Source organism: Eptesicus fuscus, chromosome 21 (assembly GCF_027574615.1).
Source record: "Eptesicus fuscus isolate TK198812 chromosome 21, DD_ASM_mEF_20220401, whole genome shotgun sequence".
Classification (NCBI taxonomy): Eukaryota; Metazoa; Chordata; class Mammalia; order Chiroptera; family Vespertilionidae; genus Eptesicus; species Eptesicus fuscus.
In genome coordinates this window covers 13432839-13453614 of record NC_072493.1, presented here as the reverse complement: position 1 = coordinate 13453614, position 20776 = coordinate 13432839, and the positions used below count along the sequence as shown (strand labels likewise).

Below are 20776 nucleotides of genomic sequence, written 5' to 3'. Positions count from 1 at the left end.
TGCCCGCCCTCCCTCCCTACTCCACCTGCCGCACCTTGGGGCGGGGCGGGGCCGCCTCTTCAGGGCGGGACAGGGCAGGCGCCGGCCTCCCACCCCCGGACTCCAACCCGGAACTAGCCTCGGCTCCCTCGGGAAAGCCGGCGCCGGGCCAGGAGTGGGCGCCTGGGCAGTGAGTGCGGGCCACGGGCTTCAGGCCTCGGACAGAGGAACCCCCTCGTCCCCAGGGGCCCAGACCCAGTACGCCCTTGGCTGGAGGTTGCAAGGTGGAAGGTACAGGTGTCCCGCCCCGGCTGGACCATGGCGCCCCCTCGGGACGTGGTGAAGATCGCCGTTCAGAAGCGTGACGCCATCCCGCAGCTCATCCAGCTGGACCAGGTCACCCGGCCGGTCCGGCCAACATCACCCCTCTGCCCACCTCTGGGTCGCCCTCTTCCCCTCGAAACAGCCCACCCTACCCCTTCCCCAGGTTCTTCCCCACTCCTGGTCCCGTGAGTAACATCTTTTCTTGCAGGCAAAGCCCCTGGCCGCTGTGCTGAAGGAGGTGTGCGACGCGTGAGTGCGAGCCTGGCCGGCCAGGGGGTGGGGGAAGGGTTGGCGGGAGGGGGCGCCCCTTTCCTGCCCCACTAAGCCTCCCCTGCCCGCAGGTGGAGTCTGGCTCACTCTGAACGCTATGCCCTGCAGTTTGCTGATGGGCACAAGAGATACATCACTGAGAATGTGAGTCCCTTCTCCCCTTTAGCCCCTTCTAATTCCTGATTCCTGACCCTGATTCCTCAGACCCCTCATCCTCAGGGATCTTTTATTGAGTTCCAAATCCTCCCTCATTGACAACCCCAATTAACCAATCCTGAGAGCCCTTCTTCTCTCCTTTGTCTTCTCCAGAACCGCTCAGAGATCAAGAATGGCAGCATCCTGTGCCTCAGCACCGCCCCAGTAATGCCCCTCCTGGTCCCGCCCTAATTCCCTGCCCCGCTGGCTTTTGTGCCTCCTTCTGTTCCCCTGTGCCTCTCCCTGCCCCAGGTCCGCAGGCCCCAGTCACATCCCTGCAGTGCTCCACCTAGTGGACACCCCAGTCTCCACACCTCCAGTTCCCACTTCTTACCTCCACCCAGCCTCCTCACCTTCCCTTCTGCCCCTATCCCTGCCAGGACCTCCAGGCTGAGCAGCTGTTAGGTGTGCTGCAGAGTGGGAGTCGTGAAGGGCGCCGGGAAGCCCTGCAGCATCTCGTCCTGCTGGCTCCAGACATGACCTTTGCCCAGGAGGTCATCAGCCGTGAAGGGCTTCAGAAGCTAGGCACCATCATTGAGGAAGGGGATGAGTGAGCATTGGGCTGTGGTGGGTGGTGGACATGGGGGCTGGGGTCCTGACTGGCCCTGCTCAGCCCCTGATATGCCCCCAGCCTAGGAGAGGAGCTGGCCCTCGCACTACAGGTCTTCTTGGAGCTCATGGAGCACGGCGTGGTGTCCTGGGAGACACTCAGTATCCCCTTTGTTAAGAAGGTGGGCTTTGCTAGGGACAGCAGGTAGGGGCAGTGGGGTGGTGTGAGGATCTGGCCATGCATGCTGACAGCCCCTACCCCTCTTACAGGTGATACGCTATGTGAACATGAACCTGATGGACGCATCTGTGCAGCCCCTGGCCCTCAGGCTGCTGGAGAGTGTGACCTTGAGCAGCCCTACCCTGGGTCAGCTGGTCAAGAATGAGGTGCCACTGGACAGGCTGCTGGTACACATACAGGTGTAAGTGTCTGGGGGTGGGGCACAGATGAAGGGAGTGGGGCCAGATTCTGGATGGCTGATTGAGCCCTCTTTCTGTCCCAGGATGAATCAGCAGCTGCAAACCAAGGCCATGGCACTGCTGACAGCCTTGCTGCAGGGGGCCAACCCTGCTGAACGCAAGGTGGGTGTCCATCTGGTGGGTGGATGAGGGGCAGGAGCTGGTGAGCACTGTGCTCTACTGCGGGCCTAGGGTGGGTGCTCTGGTGAGGCTACATCTAAACCCCCTTCCCACCCACTCAGCACATGCTTGACTACCTGTGGCAGAGAAACCTTCGCCAGTTCATCTATAAGGTAGGAAGCCCTGCGCCAGGCGGGCCCACCCACTCCTCCTCCCGCTGTGAGCCCACGCTCACACCCATGGACTCGCTGTCCTCCAGAGCATCATCCATAGTGCAGCCCCCCTGGGCGACGAGATGGCTCACCACCTGTACGTCCTGCAGTCCCTTACACTGGGGTTGCTGGAGCAGCGCATGCGGACACCACTGGACCCCTACAGCCAGGTGGGTGCCTTTGAGACACAGAGGCTGGGGGCAGCTGGAGGTTGGCCTTGAATCTGTGACCGTGACCACCCCCAAATAATGCCCCTCAGGAGCAGCGGGAGCAGCTGCAGGCCCTGCGCCAGGCTGCCTTCGAGCTGGAAGGGGAGTCTCCCAGTGCCGGGCTGAGTGCTGACCGGCGCCGTTCCCTCTGTGCCCGGGAGTTCCGCAAACTGGGCTTCACCGTGAGTGACCCTCACGCAGCTCCCCACCCCGGCCTCAACCCAGGGCTGCCGGGGCCTTCCTCAGCTGCCTGTCCTCTTCCCCCAGAACAGCAACCCCGCACAGGACCTAGAGCGCGTGCCCCCCGGCCTGCTGGCCCTGGACAACATGCTCTACTTCTCCAAACATGCACCCAGTGCCTACAGCCGGGTCAGTGTTGGGGTGTGGGTAGAGCGGGATGCCTGCCTATGATGGGTCCCCATGGGCTTAGCTGTGACTCCCTGCCCCTTTCTCTGCTCCCACCACCCCAGTTTGTGTTGGAGAACAGTAGTCGTGAGGACAAGCACGAGTGCCCCTTTGCCCGGAGCAGCATCCAGCTGACGGTGCTGCTGTGTGAGCTGCTCCGTGTCGGGGAGCCCTGTGAGTGGGATTGGGCCTAGTGTGTCCGGGAACGGGGGACGGAAGGGCAGAGAGGGCCAGGGGCTTCACATACTTCCTCCCTGAGCCCCTCCTGCCCCCCTGCTCCAGGCTCCGAAACGGCCCAGGACTTTTCACCCATGTTCTTCAGCCAAGACCAGAGCTTCCATGAGCTCTTCTGTGTGAGCATTCAGCTTCTGAATAAGACCTGGAAGGAGATGCGGGCCACACAGGAGGACTTTGACAAGGTGGGTGGGTGGGAGCTGGAGACCGGGGCCAGGGCAGGGGGCTATGCAGGGGAGGGGTCCAGAGCTCAGACCCTGAACTGAGCCTGGGTGGTACCAGGTCATGCAAGTGGTCCGGGAGCAGCTGGCCCGCACGCTGGCCCTAAAGCCCAGCTCCCTGGAGCTCTTCCGAACCAAGGTGAACGCACTCACGTACGCGGAGGTGCTGCGACTGCGCCAGACTGAGCGGCTGCATCTGGAGGGCACGCTGGCCCCTCCCATACTGTGAGTTGGTGGGAATGGGTCCCAGTCCTAGCCCCCACTTCCCTGGTACCCCATGGGCCTTGTCCCAGGTCAGTTTTGGTCAGCAAACCCCCTCCCCCCCACCCAGGGAGCTTCGGGAGAAGCTGAAGCCAGAGCTCATGAGCCTGATCCGCCAGCAGCGTCTGCTCCGCCTCTGCGAGGGCACACTCTTCCGCAAGATCAGCAGCCGGAGACGCCAGGGTTGTTGAGTGGGCAGGGGGCAGAGAGGGTCTGGCCTGGGTCAGGGCCCCTCTGCTCACTCCTTCCCTCTTCCCCTTGCTGCCCATAGACAAGCTGTGGTTCTGCTGCCTGTCCCCCAATCACAAAGTGCTGCAGTATGGGGATGTGGAGGATGGTGCCAACCCACCAGCCCCCGAGAGCCTCCCAGAACAGCGTAAGGAGGGCAGGGACAGGGACAGGACACCTGCTCCCCCAGACCGCCTCATGCCCCGGGATGCCTGGGGCCCCGGTGGTCAGCTCAGTCTTCTTCCCGCAGTCCCAGTGGCTGACCTCAGGGCACTACTGACCGGCAAGGACTGCCCCCACGTCCGGGAGAAAGGCTCAGTGAAGCAGAACAAGGTGAGGGCAGGGGGGTCTGGGCTCCTTCCCACTCGCCCTGCCCTGCCCCCTGCTCAATGCTCGTGGTTCCCTTCCTCCCCAGGACCTCTATGAGTTAGCTTTCTCCGTCAGCTATGACCACGGGGAGGAGGAGGCATACCTCAACTTCATCGCCCCCTCCAAACAGGAGGTGAGTGTTTGGGCGGGCTGAGCTGAATTGGGCAGATGGGCAGGGGAAGAGACTGGCAGGTCCTCATGGAGCCGTCCCCGCCCCCAGTTCCACCTGTGGACAGATGGGCTGAGCACCCTGCTGGGCAGTCCCATGGGCAGTGAGCAGACACGGCTGGACTTGGAGCAGCTGCTGACCATGGAGACCAAGCTGCGCTTGTTGGAGCTGGAGAACGTGCCCATCCCTGAGCAGCCACCCCCTATCCCCCCACCCCCCACCAACTTCAACTTCTGCTATGACTGCAGCATCACTGAACCTTGATAGGGTGGCCGAGGGCCACAGCAGCTGCCACTGTGGTGGCCGTGAAGGGTGGAGTGTGCAGCAGTGCAGACGCCCTGACCAGCAGAGGCTGCAGCAGGAATAAAGTCTGCTTGGCTCCTGGGTGTGTGTCGAGCCAGCTGTGAACCCTGTGGGCCAAGCCTCGGTTGGTGCAGGAGATGTGGGCATCGGGCCAGGGCCACAGCTTGGGGTCACAAACCTGGGCAGCTACAGTTGAGGGGCTTGTCCTTCCTCAGGACGAGTCCTCAGCCTCCCTCAGTGCTGGGCCTGCAGACAGGGCTGGCCTCTGTTTGGGAGGCACCAACCAAGAGAGTGCGGGTGCTACTAGCCAGGTGAGGGAGGAGGCATGGCCCCAAGGGCACGCCTTCCTGGGCAGCATTTATAGGGCTAATGTGGAAGCCATGTTTCCAGAGGCCTCTGAGTCTGAGCTCAGGCCGGAACCTCGCTTGGCTGCCTTGTGTCTGCTGGGGGATTTGGAGGCCCTCTGGTGAGAGCAGGAAAGGGGAGATGTGAAGCTGGGCCTGCCCTGTGTTGAAGGGCAGATTTGAGATTCCAGAAGACATCCCCCAGTGGCGGGAGGATATTCTGACAAGAGGGAATTCAGTGCAGGGAGCCTGGATTCTGATGAAAACCCACTGCAGGAGGGTGGGGATGGGCACAGGAAGGCCAGAGCTCCTGGGACGAGAAGTGGCTGGGGATTGGGCCCAGCTGGAGGTCACGCTCAGAGGCCCTGGTCAGGGACCTCAAGCCTCTGAGGCCAAGGGGAGCACACCTGCCCACAGGACAGACTGAAAGCTTCACCACCCACTGACCTCCTTTTCCACTCTTCTTGCTACCTCTTCCCAGCACCTCCTCAAATGTCTTTTTTAACAATGTTAACCATCAACATGTTGCCTTGAAAAGTGATGAAATGACATCTCCTTTGGAGAATGTACTGAGCTTCCCCTCCCCCAGCCATGCTTCTGACTCAGGCACCCGGAGACTTCCCACCACATTTGGAATAGTCTGCTGTTTAGTTCAAGGTGGAAGTAGGGGTGGGGATCCCAGATGCTGTTAAGTCTCCCAATACTCCTTGTCAGTGGTCCAGTCCCTTGTGCAGGCCACCATCATCTTGACAAGTACCTCCTGGCTTCCTGTCTCCAGTCTTCTCAATACCAGCTACCCAAGCTGTTCTAGAAAACATGAAGCTGATCTGACCACACACACTACCCCCATCCTGTATTCGTCAGTGTCTCCCTATTGTCCAGGGGGTAATGGTCATGGTACCATGATGGGCAGAGTTGAGATGGGTTGCAGACATGTGGTTTAGGCCCTGCGCAGGGTTCTTGGTGCTTGGCCCCTGCTGGCATCCTCCCTGCACCCTGTTGGGGCCTAGATACCCCCCACCCCAGTGTCAGCTCTGGCCTGCCATGTGCACCCCCCAGTCCCTTCTGCTTGATTGCCCCCTTCTCTCTCTGCTCACTTTTTCTGCTTTGAGTCCTTCCTTGACCTCCCAGGCTAAGCTCATGACTCCCCTAGGTCCCCAGTCCAGGTGCTGCTGCTCTATTTGTGCACACCCTGCACACGGCTGTCCCTGCCTGTTGGCTGTTTGCTTCTCCAACTGCCCTGGAGGCTGGGAGAGCTTCACCACCTCTGAATCCCCACAAAAAGCAGGCACTCAGGCAGCCCAGGTGGCTGCTCCTAGAACTGATGGACAAAGTGTAGGTGGACATGTGGAGGGTCCCACAGACTTTCTAAGAGCTGCTGTTGAGAATTCACTGGCACTGTTTAAGAGGTTGGACTAGATGACCTCTAAGGACCCTTCCTACCTAGAGAGGCTATTTGCTATCCTCCTTCTTGCCTCCCCCCCCGCCCCCCCCCCCAAAAAAAAAGACCACCTCATGGACTCGGGCATCATTAATCAGTATGTTGCTGGGGTCTGGCTGGGCCCAGTGCACACAGATGTGCCTTTGCTACAGGACCTGCCTGGGAGCTCATGCTGGGAGAGGCCTCCAGACTTTTGGAGTCTCCCACCATGTGGGGAAGCTGGGACCTGCTTAGGGGCTCCTATGGGGCTTTGGGCCACACCCGAGGAAGTTGTCTGGTGTTTCCTCCATTGTCCCTGGACAGGGCAGGGCTGCTTCAGCTGAGGTGGGGAGGGGAGGGGCCCTTTAGTTTGAGAACTTCAGGTAAAGAGGTGAAATCTGGAATTTTTAATCTTGTTTGGGTTTACAACAAAGATAAAGTTCAGTGCTGGTATCTTTATCTGAAGATACTGGGTAGGGGACTGGGAACTACTAGTATAGGGAACAAGGTAGGGCACAGGCCTTCGATGGAGGTAGGCAGGGCAAGTGGGGGGCTGCTCCTCTCCAGCATCCGACCCAGCCACCTATGGGCCTGGGCTTCCAGACCCAGGCCTGGCCAGGAGATGAGGAGCTGGCATTTCCAGGGGCCTGTGGCAGCCTCATGTAGTTGGCAAGAAGCCCCTGCCGGGCTGTGGGGCAGATGGGTAGGAAGCACCCCGGGCTGCCCTGGATTAGCCCCACCTCCAGTCCTTGCAAAGGTGTTTATAGCTTAGGGAAGGGGCCCTGGGGTCTGTAGCAGAGGGAAACGAGGCATCGAGTCAAACTCCAGGTCAAGAAGCCAGGGCTAGGGACATGAGTCTGAGCTACCGGGCTGCTTACTGACCTGGCCTCAGAGCGTTAGGGTCAGGTCAGCCCCTCCCACGAAGCGGGACTGGATGCAGATCACCTGGGGCAGTTGGGCTTGGAATCGCCTGACGGCAGCCATGCTAATACCAGGGCACATTGCGACATCTAACCTCTGGATCTGCTTGCACGCCTGCCCAATGGTATCCAGTGTTCTGCAGGAAGACCCCTGTGTGAGTGCCTGGTCCGAGGTGGGCCCCAGCCCAGCCCAGCCCCTGCACTGGCACTGTTGGACACTCACTGCTCTGTGAGCCGACTGCAGCTGGACAGGTTGAGGTGATGCAGCCTCGGCCAGGAGCTGGCTGCCTGGGCCCAGCCCTCATCACTGAGGAGGCTGCAGTGACTCAGCGCCAGGCGCTCCAGGCTAGGGCAGCCCCTGGCCACAGCCACCAAGCCCTTATCTGTGAGTGCTGGCAACAGGCTCAGTGACAACTGCCTCAGCTGGGGGAACTGGAGCACCTGCAAGGATGGAGGATGTGGGGCTGGGGTGTAGTATGGCACTGGAGCCAAGGACCGGGGGCTCTTCTAGGTTCCCCACCCCCAGCAAAAGGAGAGGCCATACACAGCAGAAGCCAATACGAAAGGAACATTTTCTAAGCAAAAAGTGGGTGGGCCCAGGCCCCTGGCTCCAGCCCCAGACCCTCAGCCTATCCACACCCCCAGTCCCACACCTGTGCCAAACTGGCATCAGTCAGCTTGCTGCAGGCTGTGAGGTCCAACTCCTGCAGGGCCTGCAGCATGAGCAGGGAGGGGCCCTGTGGCTGGGGAGAAGGGTCCATGGGGCCTGAGGCCTGATGCTCCAGCTCTCGGTGTGGCTGTGGGAAGAGGCCCCTGCTTCTCAGTTCCTCCCGAGTTTGGCCCTCAAATGCCCCTGGAGAGAGACTCAGGAGGGCAGGTGAGCCCAGGGACCACCCACCCTTCATGACCTTGAGGTTCCCACACCTGGGCTTTCTGCGCTGGCTCGTCACTTGGTTCCCCCAGCCCCAGAAGCCCCCAGTCACGAAGCTCCTTGCACCAGGCCAGGCGCAGGACTGAGAGGGGAGTGAGGTAGGTGCAGATGGCCTGCAGGGTCCGGTTGGTGAGGGCCACACAAGAGGATAAGTCTAGCACTCTGAGACTCGGTCCCAGCGCTGGGATCAGGGAGAGCACTGAGGTGTCCTAGGAGGAAAGTGGAGAAGGGAGAGAGCAATGGAAAGATGGCTTGTGTCTATGTTGCCATGCTTGGCAAGGGTCACTAAGAAGGTTCTGTCCAAGGTTCTGGCCCGACAGGCAATAAGGAGCTAGCAGAGGGCCCACGGAGGGAGGCCATGATGTCCCTGTGCTGGTGAAGGTCGGAGTGGACACGGGGAGCCATGGGGCTAGGACACCAGGAGGAGTTTGCTGGAGGATAGAGCTTGGCTGGGGCAGGAAAGATGCTGGTAGAAGTGTCTCAGGTATCTGCCCTGACTGTGCTCCCAGTCCCTGCTGAAGGGGTGGGCTGAGGCTGCCCTCTGACCACAGCTTATTGGACCAGTGGTGGACATCTGACCCAATCAGATATGCTCCCTCTAGATTTTGAAGCAGAACTGTGAGGTCACAGTGGGCGCAGGGCTGCTACCTGGCAGAAGCAGTCGTGGTGGGGGGAGTGGGAGCTAAGGGCGGAGTAGAATAAACTAGTTTGTAGAGAGACACAGAGACACAAGAATGTGAGGCTCTAGGGTCCAGCTAAGAAACAACAGTGGTAAAAGGAAGATGGAGGCGGGCAGGGGAAGACAGGCACTGTGGGGAAAGGTTTGAGAGGCAGTTTTCAGGTTGGGAATACCCTGGTCACAGTGACAGATTGAAAAAATAACCCACTAAACAAGACTGCCATTGCCAAGACAGGGATGCCGCCCAGAGGGACAGGGCTGAGCCCTATTGAAGAGACTGACAGACAGAAAGTGACTCTGCTGCCCCCACATCACATTACCTCCCTTGGTGCCCCTCCCCATAGGGCTCAGTTCTGTCACCTCCTTCTCCAGCCTCCCTAGCCTCTGGAACACCTGGTTTTAGTGCCCCCGACTGCAGTGGTCACTGAGCGCTTGGCATGCGCAGTGGATGCCACCTCACGGGCTGGGCCTCCCTTTACCTGAGCCCACAGTGGGAGCTGCCAGGAGGGTGCTGGTGGCCGCACAGCCACACTGTCTTGTCTAGGCCCCTTTCCTCTTCCAGAATGTGTTCCAAGTTCAGTTCTAACTACTTGGACACAAACACCAGGCAGTTTCTCCCTCGTACCACACCTCCACTTCTCCAGCCCTGGCCCTGGGGAGGAAGGAAGGGGTGGTGGCTCACCTTGAGTGAGGAGCAGTAGGCCAGGCTGAGAAAGGCCAGTGGGGGTGGAGCTCTGCGCACTGAGCCCAGAGCCTGGGCCAATACCCGCCCGCTCACTAGGCAGCACTCAGCCATGTCCAGGCTCTGCAGCTCCCGCAGGCCCCCAAGGGCTGTGCATCCCGCATCCGTCAGCCGCTGCAGCTTCCTTAGGCTCAGGCGCTGCAGGTGCCGCAGGCCCCGGCTCACAGCCAACAGTGCCCCGTCAGCCAATTCGGAGCAGCCGCTGAGGTCCAGGGAGGTAAGGCCTGGTTGCTGGCAGCAAAGGGCAGCCACAGCCTCTGTGGAGAGGTCCCGGCAGCTGTGCAGGCTCAGCTCCTGCAGCTGTAGCCCGGCCACCTGGCCCAGGGCCTGCAGGGCCTCAGGTGGCAAGCCAGTGCCACTCAGGTCCAGGGCGCGCAGCCTAGCAGCCCGCTCCTCCACGAATCGCAGCAGGTTGTGGAAGGAAAGTTGGGATGGGGAGGAGTCCTGGGGGTTGATGGAGCCCCAGACTGGGCCTAGCTCGAAGGTGAGATGACAGTAGGCCAAGGAGAGGCGCTCTAGGCTGGGGGCGCAGCTGCTTAGCCTGTTGAAGCTGCGGTCAGCCAGGTCTCGCAGGCCAGCCAGGTTGAGCTCTCGGAGGCCGCTCAGTGCCTGCTGGACCTGCTGTGCTGTTTCGGGTTGAGCTAGCAGTGTGCCCGATGCAAAGAGGCTGTTGCAGCCACTGAGGTCAAGGCTACGCAGGACCGGACAGCCCAGGATCAGGGCCACAAAGGAGGCCTCTGTGGGGCTGCCCCCACTGAGGCACAAGCTCTGCAGGTGGGGGCCCAGGTGGTAGGCAATAGACTGCAGCACCTGGTGTGAAGCTGGTGAGCCATCCAGGTTGGTCAGGCCGATGCAGGAGACGCCCCTGAGGCCCAGGCTCTTGATGGTTGGGAGAGAGGCCGAGGACACAGGGATATTGTACCGCACATTTATCTAAAGGGCAGCAGCAGACTTGGGTTAGCCCTCTGACCTCAGAGCGTGCTGGGCATCAGATCTGGTGGCAAGTTGCTGGTTAGAGGTTCAGGGCAGGTCAGGGAAGGACCCTTCTACACAGAGGGCCCACTATGGTATGAAATGTCATGTGTGGTTGAGGGGTGCTAGTGGGAAGTGGGAGCAGGGAGGGTAAGACACACTGGGGCCCAAGGGGATTGATGACTATGGGGAGGACATGAGATTAGTGATGGATGGGTCTACATGCCTATGGAGTCCTGTGAGGAGTGGGGAGTTGGCATGCAGGGTACAGGAGGGGTAGGGGATGGCCTGGAGGAGGCCCAGAAAAGCCTCCAGGGAGCAGGAGGACCTCAACCTTTGGGACTTGCAGGTGGCCCTGAGACCCATGGACTCAGCCGCTGGTATTAGCTAATAAGCAACCAGCCTCTGCTACTTTCTCAAGAGCATATACATAGCCCTCAGATCAGCTGAAGGCGGGAAGAAGCGAGGCAGGTGTCACTCACCACAACCCGCTGTGGCCCAGATGCCAGAGATCTGGGGCAGGCAGTGAGGCTGAGGCCCCCTGGTGGCTTCAGTGTCTCAGCCACATGTTTGCAAAAATGGGTTTTGTGTGTAAGTGAAAATGTGTGCATGCATGCATGTGTGTATGTGCACACACTAACTCGTGTGAGCTCCACAGGCTCCAGAGTTTGAGAGTGCTTGTGATTCCCGAGGATCTTCTCTGGAGGTTCCGTCTTATCCAGGTAAGGAAGGAGAGCCTCCATTTCTGGGGGCAGGAACCAAGAGAATGAATCTTTGCCCAGCCGGTGTGGCTCAGTGGTTGAGCATCAACCTATGAATTCCCAGTCAGGGCACATGCCCCGGTTGCTGGCTTGGACCCCAGTGTAGGACGGGCAGGAGGCAGCCAATCAATGAGTCTTTCTCATCATGGATGTTTCTATCTCTCTCTCCCTCTCCCTCTCCCTTCCTCTCTGAAATGAATGAATGAATCTCAGGGGCGCCGAGGAAGTTGAGCTGGCCCTGCCTTGGAGGAACAGGCGAGCGAGAGTGGGGAGCAGACAGCTGAAGCGGGGGAGGCAGGAGGCCAGCTCAGGGCTAAGTCGTTGTGGGAATAAGCTGGCTTGTGTAGGAGTTTGGGGAGCCCCCAGCTAATGAGATGTTTCACAGAACCTTCCCTGACCTTGTTGTGCCAGAGGGAGCTAAAATGCAGTGGGTACAGGTCTTTGTGGAACAGGTCTGTGGCAGGAGGGAGAAAAGGGTTTGACTTCTAAAATCTTAGCCCTGTTCCTCAACCCTGTGGATGCCCAGGTTGCAGGCAAGTGGTACTCAAACAGGCTCTTGTCTTAATGTATCAGCATGATCCTGATGCAGGAAAGCAAGCTCCCTGGAAAACTGCTCTGTCAGCAACTGTAAGAACACACTCACATTCCCTGCGGTGCCCCACAGAACATCAAAGAGAGCAAAAAAGGTAGACATGGCACACAATGTGCACTCCTGTAAGATATCTGTCCACAGGATCCTCCCAGGAAGACACATGGAACTCAGCCCCAGGTGCGGAGAAACCAGCCTGACTTCTGCCCGAGAGAAGCAGTCATCTATGGCTACCGTGGTGTCATCATGGGGAGGAGTGGCTGGTAAGTGATGGGGACCAGCTCCTGGCTGCTTCCACAGGGATTGGGGGGTCAAACCAGGTTCCCTTTCCACACCCCATTCCGAGCGAGGTCATTATGTATGAGAGGAGCGCTCCCCACATCCCCTCATGGACACTGGGGCACAGTGGGGTAGTAGAGACTCCCAAGGACCTGGGTCCCTCTCTCAGATTTCAGGAGAGCTGGGGAACATCCCAGTGTGAGGGTGGGAGGAAAGATTTTGGAAAGGGAAGGTACAGCAGGCCTCCAGCCATTTCCACGCTCTGCACGCCAGATGAGCCAGTCTGATGATGCATGGAGTGAACTATGGCTGGGGGAGTGCAGAGCCTGCTGGTTACCCAGGCAGCACCCGCCCCCTCAGCCACCCCCGCAGGCCCCGGCTCCTTCTGCCTTCAGCCTTCCTTCTTTCCCTTCCTTCCTGAGCCGGGGGTGTGGGGTGGGGTAAAGGGGTGGAATGTTCTCTTCTCTCCCACTGCCTCCCTATAAACAAGGTAGACAAACAGTGAAGGAAGGCACTGGCAGTCAGCCCGGGGTCCAAGTTCAGGGCTGGTAACAGTGAAAGCCACTGGATAAAGGGGCAGGGCCTGGCCTAAAGGACTTCCAGCTCACCCGCCTCCCTGCTCTCCACCATTTTTCTTGGTGGGGAGGGGGCAGCCTCTAAGTCATCACCTGGTGGTCTAGCCTGGACTCCAAGTGTAGGAGCTCAGGAGCAGCCTTTCAGGGATATGTATCACCTGTGGGGGGCAGAGCAGCAGGCTCCTGGGTCCTTGTGTTTGGTCCCAGGATAGCGAAGCCCCCTTCCCAGGCCCTAGGAAGATGCTTCTAGAGGCTCAAGAGAGGACTGCAAGGGTAACTACTCCAGATTTAGCCGCCCTAGCCACAGAGGCCAGCTAGCCCTTGGTCTCCTCCTTTCCCAATGCTGGTGTCTTCAGAGTAAATGCAAAGTCCTTTGGGAAATGCCCTACACCTGCTAAAAGTGACACATGTCCTTTGACTGTGAGAGGCCAGGATTGCGTTGTAGCTACTGAAGCCCGAGCTGAGGCTCCAGGCCTCTGTGTGCAGACTTAGGAGAGCCACCTGATAGAGAAATGGCCCTCTGTCTGCTGGTACAGAAATCCAAGGCGAACACACCTGTTCTCTAGAAGGCCTTGGAGGAAACAGGCCCTGGAACTCAGGGGCTTGGGTGTTTAGAGAGGAGTTAGATCTCCAGATGAAGGCAGAGGTGAAGGCAGAGGAGGGCAGAAGCTGAGATGTTCTAAGTTCTTCACAGTGACCAACCCAGCAGCAGGCAACCAGCCCCCAACCCCCACCCCTGGGAACAGGCAGAGCCTGGGTGTATGTGGGGGTGCTGCTTTGTCTACTTTCTTATTTGAGAAAAATTGGGAGTAAATGGGGCAGGTCAGGGAGAATAAGAAGCCACTGAGTCCAGCATCCTAGCCTGGCCTGGTGAGCCATAGGCCCTAATGTGGCCTTGGTGAGCCAGAACCTTCCATAGCATCTACGAGCTGGGGCACTACCTCCTTATCATCCTGCCCAGAAATCCAACTACCAACTAGATTTTACCATCCATATGTCTTACTTCAAGTTTTAAACAGGTCCAAATCAAATTCCCTCAGACAGTAATCTCAATGACACTGGATAACTCGACAACAGGCCCTCCACTTTTAATATGTGACAAATTCGGATTCTAATCCAGCAGGGAAGGGGAAGGGAAGATTATACATAAATGGTATTTGGGCTAATCAGTTTAGCTTCTATCTCATAGCATAAATCAAAATAATTTCACTGATAAAAACAATATAAAGATTCACACTGTAAAATAGAAGAAGCAATTTTGCTGTGAGCAAAAATAAAGTCTAATAAAAAAACAAGAAAACATGAGTGTATATTTATCAAATCTCTGAAGAGGCAAGGGATCCCTAAGTTTAAAAGCAATGGAAGAGCCACCGGTGTGGCTCACTTGGTTGAGCATTGTGCACTGTTCCATGCACCAGAAGGTTGCCGATTCTATTCCCAGTCAGGGCACACACCCAGGTTGTGGGTTTAACAGGAGGCAACAGATCAATGTTTCTCTCTCTTTTCCTCCTCTCCCTCCCTCTCTCTACATAAAAATCAATAAAAACATATTCAAATAAAAAAGCAATGGAAGAAATAAAAAAGGCTGTTCAAAATCAACAACAAATTTAATCTCTGTATCTCATAAATAAACACATATCTACAAATCAAAATAAAAGGCAAACATACTAGAAATATATTTCAATAAATATGTAAAAGATTAATCTCTTTAATATATAAAAATTTTATACAAATAGATAAGAATACTGAGACCCCAAGAATTAAATGGATAAAGAACATGAATAAGCAAAAGAGGGAAATATAAATGGTCAACTAATGAGAAAACTATTCAACCTCATTAATAAGTAAAAATTAAAACAAGGAGTTACCATTGCTTGCTTTTCAAACTCGGACAGATGTCTGCATTCACCTCCAAGCTGGCTGTCTCCTTATACTCTGCCTCCCCCTCTCCAGCCCACTCTGCACTGCAGAATTCTAAGACACAAATCACCCTGTGTCACTCCCAGCCTTAACATCTCTTTAAAGGCTCCAGGATGGTAACCAGGAGAAAACCCCAGCAATGCCACCTGGCACATCTACCAGCTTGTAGTCTGACCCCTTTGTAACCTTATTGCCCACCACTTGTCCTACACACATCTACGCTCCAGTCATTGGGAACTTGTGTGGTTGTTTCCAGAACTATTTCACACCTTGGTGCCTTCACCTGTGTTGCTACCAGTCCTGGAAAGGCCAACCTTCATCCTCATCCTATTCCTTCAGGAAGCCCTCCCCGATGCTGCTGTCTCCTTTGGATGTCCTTCCTCATGTTTCTGGTGCACCCTTCATTCCAATGCCACAGCACTGAGCACAGGATGTTATGATCACTTGTCTTTCTGTCCACTGGACTGTGGGCTCCTCGGGGAAGGGGCTATGCCTTATTCATCTGTATAGTCCCAGAGCCAAGTATGTACAAACATAATGTATATATGAATATGTATAATGAATAAATGATGGACAATGTATGAGTAGGGCCATGAGCAAGCTGATGTGAGAGACAACTGAGAAAGGGCCAGGTGAGGGTGGGCACCTTACCTCCCGAAGGGCATTCTGGGCTGCATAGTACCAAGCCCGACTCACGAGGGAGGCCTCTTTCTGATCTGACAGAGGCAGGAAGCTCAGAATATATGTGAGCATCTGAGGGAAAAAGAGAGGGCATTGGGGCTGTTAGAGCTGGCGGCCTGGGGGACTTTCTCTGGCTGATAGCACAGCCCGGCTGAGGGGACTACATCACTGGCTTCTACTTCATGTTGAATCCTAAGCTTCACAGAGTCCTCAGGTCCCATCTCCACCTCCCAAGTATCTTTGCTGTGAATGAACCTTTACTTTTCTGGGTGCAGGATTGTACAGACTGATAAAAATCAAACTTCCTGCTCAGTTCGGTCATAAGAGCCTGGGCATTGGAACCAGATCAACCTAATTCAAATCCTTACTCTATCAACTGACCTCTCTGAGCCTTGTTGTTCTTATCTGCAAAATGGCAGTTGTATGAGGTTTAATATATATTGTGAGAATTAAATAACATATTTTGCATAGGATCTACAACATAGCAAGCCAGGTGTTCCTCTGATTTCCAGGAAGGTATACGTCCTCCTCCTGCCCTCATAGACCAGGCTCTGGGAACGCACTCTTTTCCCATCTTCTCCTCTGCCAACTTGCCTTCTCAGCTGTTAAGAAATGATCCCAGCAAGATCCAGCCCAGGAGGCTCAGGCCCTCGCTGCACTTATGCTCTATGAGGCTGGTGGGAGGGGTGGGGGAGGTTGGAAGCCCTATTATAGGGAACTGTAAAGGGAGTCGGCTGTGAGGCCAGGAATGATCTAATGTTAACTCTTCTTCTGGAGTCTTCCTTCCTTGACTCCTATGATACTCTGTTTTCTAGGGCTCCACTCACCACTCCAATTGCCCTGTCTCTGGATCATCAGTGGTTCCCAGGGCTCAGGCTTGGGTCTTTCCATCTGTTTACTTTCTAGAATAAACATTTGCATGGCTTCCACAGTTACCTCTATAGGAATAATCAACAATTCAATATCCTCATGTTATCTTATTCCAGTGTCGCCAACTGTCCACAGAAGCCTTCACCCAAATACTTTTACTATCACCTTCATCTCAGCCAGAATTCATATTCTGCCCTCAGTCCAAAGCAGTCCCATCTCCCAACTTTCCAGCACCTGAGCTTCAATGCCAACAGTGCATCTCCTCTGAAGGTCTTGATAATACTTTGTACTTGTCATACTCTCTGTCCCTTGCTCTCAGACACAGGTGTCAAGCATAGGCTTTAGGCCAGGATAATGTAGACTCATTTAAACCCCAATTCCACTACTTCCTAGAATGGGGATATTAGAAAACATATGTCATAGTCTCATGGGGATTAAGATATAGTTATATTAGATATGATGTGCTTGACACCTAGTAGGTGTTCCATAAATGGTTGCTGGATTGCTGATACTAATATTTTTACCTTTGAAAGTTTACTTAGTAGCCTAGATTTTCATCATTCTAAACCTGGATTCCTTTTACAATCTTCCAACTGACTCTCCTGCCTCCAGGCTCATGCTTGCTAATCACTCTGCACACTGCAGCAAGGTTAATTTTCCAAAAAATAGCTTTCGGTCTCAGCACACTCCTGATGAAAACTTCTAGGGTATCCCAGTACCCTCACAACACTATCTCCACTCTTGGGTCAGCACTGCCAGGCCTCCATGCCCAACTAGACCCCTGATCCCAGAGCTTCCCCAATCCAGTCTCCCCACACAGCATGTCTATTTCCTTTGCCTATGTGAGCCTCTTTCCTAGAATGCCCTTCGTTAAGCTTGACCTCATCAGCCCATTCTGATCTCCTCTCATCCCTAGCACACAGAAGGTGCTCAGCCAATACTCACTGGATTGAATTAAGGATGGATAGTCCTCTATCTCTATTTTCACCAAAGGTTTGCTCAGGGTGGGGCGATAAAGCAGATCAATTATTGAGAGAATGACTGGGGAGGAGGCTAGACGTGGGGAAGAGAACACAGATGGGGACTGGGAATGACCAAGCCTCCAACCCGCAGGGGAGGCAGATATCTTATCTCTGAGCTGAGATAAGATAGTGGCCATTCCATCTTCTGGGGCTCAGCAGCCAACCTAAGGATCAATGAATAGTAGAGGGCAAAACACCTGTCCTCACTGAGGGGATTCTTTGAGCTGGGAAGGGGAGTGGCTTTTCTAGAGAGACCAGAGCAGGCAGTGATAAGGATGGAGTGGCCATCCCATGAACCCCATCCCAAGAGGCTACCAGAGATGACTGGTCATTCCTGGGATCTATGTGGATGAAGTAGATAAGCTTTGGGGCCAAAGGGAGAAAAGATGCCATGGTAGGGGGGCTCAATGGGGTGGGAGCAGTCCTATTTTTGCTAAGGGGAAGGAGAGCCATTCCAGGGCTGATGTGGAAAAGGTGTCTAGTCTCCCAGAGGCATACAAAGGGCGGCCAACTCTCAGGGCAAAAAGGATGGAGGAGTCATCCAAGAGTCCCCTGGGGACAAAACCTGTTACCTGCTCTCAATAATGGCGGCAGAGAGGTCTTGCTCCAGGCTAAGGAGGAGGGGCAAACATCCTTTGGGGTCAAGGAGGTAGGGGCGGCCATCACTGGAGGCGGAGGGAAGGGGGAGCAGGCCAGTCTTCGGGGACAGAACTCAGCGACCTTGCCCGGAGTTGATGGGAAAGGCAGTCTCCCACCGCCAGAGGTAGGGGACAGCCATCTCTCAGGGTGGAGGGAATGAACCGATCATCCCAAGGGACCAATGGAATAAGATCGGTTACCCTTTGGGGACGATGGGATGGAGCAGATACCGTCCACTACTGAGGGGGAGGGGCGGCCATCTCAAGAGAAGGTGGGTAGGCAGAGGCCCTGTTCTCTCTGAGGTGACAGAACAGCCATCTCCTGGGGCCGATGGGGAAGAAGAGGATGTCCCCCAACTAAGGGGACGGAGTAGCCTAACGGTGGGGCCGTTACCCAGAGCTTGCAAGTCCTCTGATCTACCGTTCGGGTCATTTCCGCCTGGCTAGCGGGACTCGGCGAGCGGTCTGACAGCCCCTCCCCACAGCCCCGGACCCTGAGGGCGGGGCCTGGCCCGACCTGGACCTGAGGGCAGCCTCCTCTCACCTCCAGGGGCAACGACTCCGCCATCGCATCCCTGCCGCCTCCGCCCCCGCGCAAGGCATCTGGGAAGTGTAGTCTCACGGACCCTGGGAGGCGGGGCTAGGAAAGGAAGTGGCCCACTCACTTCCGTCCCAGTTGTGACGATTTGGGTCTGCACCGGAAGTGCCTGTGCTGCCGATGTGGTACTTGGTGATCGCGGTTTCATTCGCTATTCCTCGTTTCCCCGGCTGGGTGTTTGCGTCGCACCATGGCGGTAAGGAGAGCGGGTAGGGCGGGGTCCGCATCGGCAAAGCGCTTACAGGTCTGGGAGACTGAAAACAGAGGAAGGACATCAAGAGAAGCGGGTCGGCCAGAGGGAGGCGCCATTCAGTGGCCGGGCCGTACTAGATGCACGGGGGTGGAAGGGAGCAGCGCTGGACCGTACCAGACCTGGTGCCGGAGTGGGGTTGGGCGTCGGTATCACATAGCACCAGAACTGGCTAAAGGTCTGAGGGGCCAGAAGGGTGTGGGTGTCAGCCGAGATCGTGCCTGCTCCAGTGGAGGCCGGAGAGGGGCACTATTCAACGCCACTCAGGAATTCCCCTTGACGGGGTCATCAGCCCAAAGCTGTACCTTACCAGGGAAGCCAGGCAATATCAGCCTAGTGTTGTATTGCCCCAGGGTGTGCAGGCGATCATTGCTGAGATTGTTGGAAAGAATGCCCTCAGCCCTCAGCAGGATTGCCTGGAGGAGGGGTAGACATCCCAAGTATTGTGCTACGTTTGAGCACCATCGGGAACTGGATGAGGTGCAACTGGAACTCTGTAGCTAACCAGACTGGTGGGGAGGGTGAAGAGGACCCTGCCCAGGAGGGCTCTGACAAGCATCTCATCATTCTTCTGCAGCCCAAGGGCAAAGTGGGGACAAGAGGGAAGAAGCAGATATTTGAAGAGAACAGAGAGACCCTGAAGTTCTACCTGCGGATCATACTGGGGGCCAATGTAAGTGCCTGGCTCTTATTTCTGTGCCTCCCCAAGGTCCCAGAGTCCTCAGTTCTGTGTAGTGGGGGCTGCGGCGGCGGCGGCGGTGGCGGTGGTATGTGAGTCAAGGCTTTAGAAGAAAATTCCAAAAATAAATAAATAGATAGATCCTGTACAGAGGAAATGTTGAGTAGTCAAAACAACAAAAGGAGATGGACTCGAGAGCCTTTACCACTCCAAATACCGAGGCTTCTTTCCTAGGCTGATGTGTCAGAGAGTAGTCTGGGTACTCAGGACGGGAAGCAGACCTCTTTTTCCCCAATCCTGTAAGAAACAACCTGTCTTCTTCCACAGCCTGGCCTAACTCTTGGTCAGAGTCAAGGGAGGTCCATGGTTTAGGGTAGCTTTGATCCCAGCCTGATCCTGTGTCTGCTTGCAGGCCATTTACTGTCTTGTGACCTTGACCTTCTTCTACTCATCTGCCTCATTTTGGGCCTGGGTAAGTGTTCCCCATCCTGGGAAGTGGGTAAGCACATAGGGTTAGTGGCTGGCCTTTGATACTTCCATTCTTGATCTGCAGGTGGCCCTGGGCTTTAGTCTGGCAGTATATGGGGCCAGCTACCACTCAATGAGCTCCATGGCACGGGCGGCCTTCTCTGAGGATGGGGCCCTGATGGATGGTGGAATGGACCTCAACATGGAGCAGGGCATGGCAGAGTGAGTGTCCCCCGCCGCCAGCTCAGGTGAGCGGCCCCAGGGCTGTGGTGCTGGGGCCCAGATAGCCCAAGATCCACAGCTGCCTGCAACTTGAAGGGGTGGGAGGTGAATTGGGGCCCATCTACTATTTTTGGCCCCTGCAGTCTCCCTTCTATCCACAGGCACCTTAAGGATGTGATCCTACTGACAGCCATTGTGCAGGTGCTCAGCTGCTTTTCCCTCTACATCTGGTCCTTCTGGCTCCTGGTGCGTGGGTTGTTGGACTCCCAAGAAGGGGCTGGGGAATCTAACCCATCTCTTGTTTTATTTCCTGAACCTGGTTTCAAGTTACCTTTTCTCTCCTAGGCTCCAGGACGGGCCCTTTACCTCCTGTGGGTGAATGTGCTGGGCCCCTGGTTCACGGCAGACAGTGGTGCCCCAGCGCCGGAGCACAATGAGAAAAGGCAGCGCCGGCAGGAACGGCGGCAGATGAAACGATTATAGCCACTGACATTGTGACTACTGGTTGCTGGGCGCTAGGTGGCTCTATCAGGCTGCATGGCCCCATGCTAGGAGTAATGAGGGCTTAGTCCAGGGGCCAAAAGCAGTCTAAGGCATAGGATTGTTGAATAAATGGCTTAGAATGTGGCTAATGGCTGTGTGATGATGAGGCATGAGGCAGGAAGAACCAATACTTTGGTATTTCCCTACTGCTGTAGACGTTGAAAGC

At 56.1% G+C, this 20776-nt stretch overlaps 3 protein-coding genes across 5 annotated transcripts; 2 read left to right on the top strand and 1 right to left on the bottom strand.

Annotated features, from left to right (window-relative positions):
- Nucleotides 1-124: 124 nt before the first annotated feature.
- Nucleotides 125-4586, top strand: ELMO3 (engulfment and cell motility 3). Of its 2 annotated transcripts, none has more exons than XM_054709961.1 (20): nucleotides 125-270; nucleotides 512-552; nucleotides 645-717; nucleotides 883-933; nucleotides 1149-1318; nucleotides 1400-1499; nucleotides 1588-1739; nucleotides 1821-1899; nucleotides 2019-2069; nucleotides 2156-2278; nucleotides 2368-2499; nucleotides 2585-2686; nucleotides 2788-2896; nucleotides 3005-3141; nucleotides 3239-3402; nucleotides 3509-3621; nucleotides 3710-3814; nucleotides 3917-3999; nucleotides 4082-4168; nucleotides 4256-4586. In XM_054709961.1, the coding sequence occupies exons 5-20, from the start codon at nucleotides 1245-1247 to the stop codon at nucleotides 4466-4468; spliced, it is 1824 nt and encodes a 607-aa protein (XP_054565936.1). In that variant the 5' UTR covers nucleotides 125-270; nucleotides 512-552; nucleotides 645-717; nucleotides 883-933; nucleotides 1149-1244; the 3' UTR covers nucleotides 4469-4586. The 2 variants fall into 2 exon arrangements, with proteins under 2 accessions (XP_054565936.1, XP_008138118.1); XM_008139896.3 differs by having other exon boundaries at nucleotides 209-375.
- A 2083-nt stretch (nucleotides 4587-6669) lies between these two features.
- On the bottom strand, nucleotides 6670-18418 carry LOC103284571 (F-box/LRR-repeat protein 2). Its single transcript, XM_028143117.2, has 7 exons — nucleotides 18395-18418; nucleotides 15291-15392; nucleotides 9484-10476; nucleotides 8116-8331; nucleotides 7845-7988; nucleotides 7415-7632; nucleotides 6670-7328 (listed from the first exon to the last, which is right to left on the bottom strand). Exons 1-7 carry the CDS (start codon nucleotides 18416-18418, stop codon nucleotides 7160-7162), a joined length of 1866 nt encoding a protein of 621 aa, XP_027998918.2. The 3' UTR covers nucleotides 6670-7159.
- Nucleotides 18419-18521: 103 nt separating this feature from the next.
- On the top strand, nucleotides 18522-20719 carry TMEM208 (transmembrane protein 208). Of its 2 annotated transcripts, none has more exons than XM_028143124.2 (6): nucleotides 18522-18644; nucleotides 19276-19371; nucleotides 19790-19849; nucleotides 19931-20067; nucleotides 20211-20313; nucleotides 20413-20719. In XM_028143124.2, exons 1-6 carry the CDS (start codon nucleotides 18639-18641, stop codon nucleotides 20548-20550), a joined length of 540 nt encoding a protein of 179 aa, XP_027998925.2. In that variant the 5' UTR covers nucleotides 18522-18638; the 3' UTR covers nucleotides 20551-20719. The 2 variants fall into 2 exon arrangements, with proteins under 2 accessions (XP_027998925.2, XP_008138120.2); XM_008139898.3 differs by having other exon boundaries at nucleotides 18524-18644; nucleotides 20229-20313; nucleotides 20413-20718.
- Nucleotides 20720-20776: the final 57 nt, after the last annotated feature.

Excerpts from the sequence above, each read along its gene's own strand:
- ELMO3 (XM_008139896.3), top strand. The coding sequence starts at position 298 with ATGGCGCCCCCTCGGGACGTGGTGAAGATCGCCGTTCAGAAGCGTGAC. Across the intron at positions 3,622-3,709 it reads CAGCAGCCGGAGACGCCAGG|ACAAGCTGTGGTTCTGCTGC; the intron begins GTTGTTGAGTGG and ends TGCTGCCCATAG. Across the intron at positions 4,000-4,081 it reads GCTCAGTGAAGCAGAACAAG|GACCTCTATGAGTTAGCTTT; the intron begins GTGAGGGCAGGG and ends CTTCCTCCCCAG.
- LOC103284571 (XM_028143117.2), bottom strand. The coding sequence starts at position 18,418 with ATGGCGGAGTCGTTGCCCCTGGAG. Across the intron at positions 15,393-18,394 it reads CGGAGTCGTTGCCCCTGGAG|ATGCTCACATATATTCTGAG; the intron begins GTGAGAGGAGGC and ends TTTTTCCCTCAG. Across the intron at positions 7,989-8,115 it reads AGCCAGCGCAGAAAGCCCAG|CCACACCGAGAGCTGGAGCA; the intron begins GTGTGGGAACCT and ends CTCTTCCCACAG.
- TMEM208 (XM_028143124.2), top strand. Across the intron at positions 19,372-19,789 it reads GGATCATACTGGGGGCCAAT|GCCATTTACTGTCTTGTGAC; the intron begins GTAAGTGCCTGG and ends GTCTGCTTGCAG. Across the intron at positions 20,068-20,210 it reads ATGGAGCAGGGCATGGCAGA|TCTCCCTTCTATCCACAGGC; the intron begins GTGAGTGTCCCC and ends TGGCCCCTGCAG.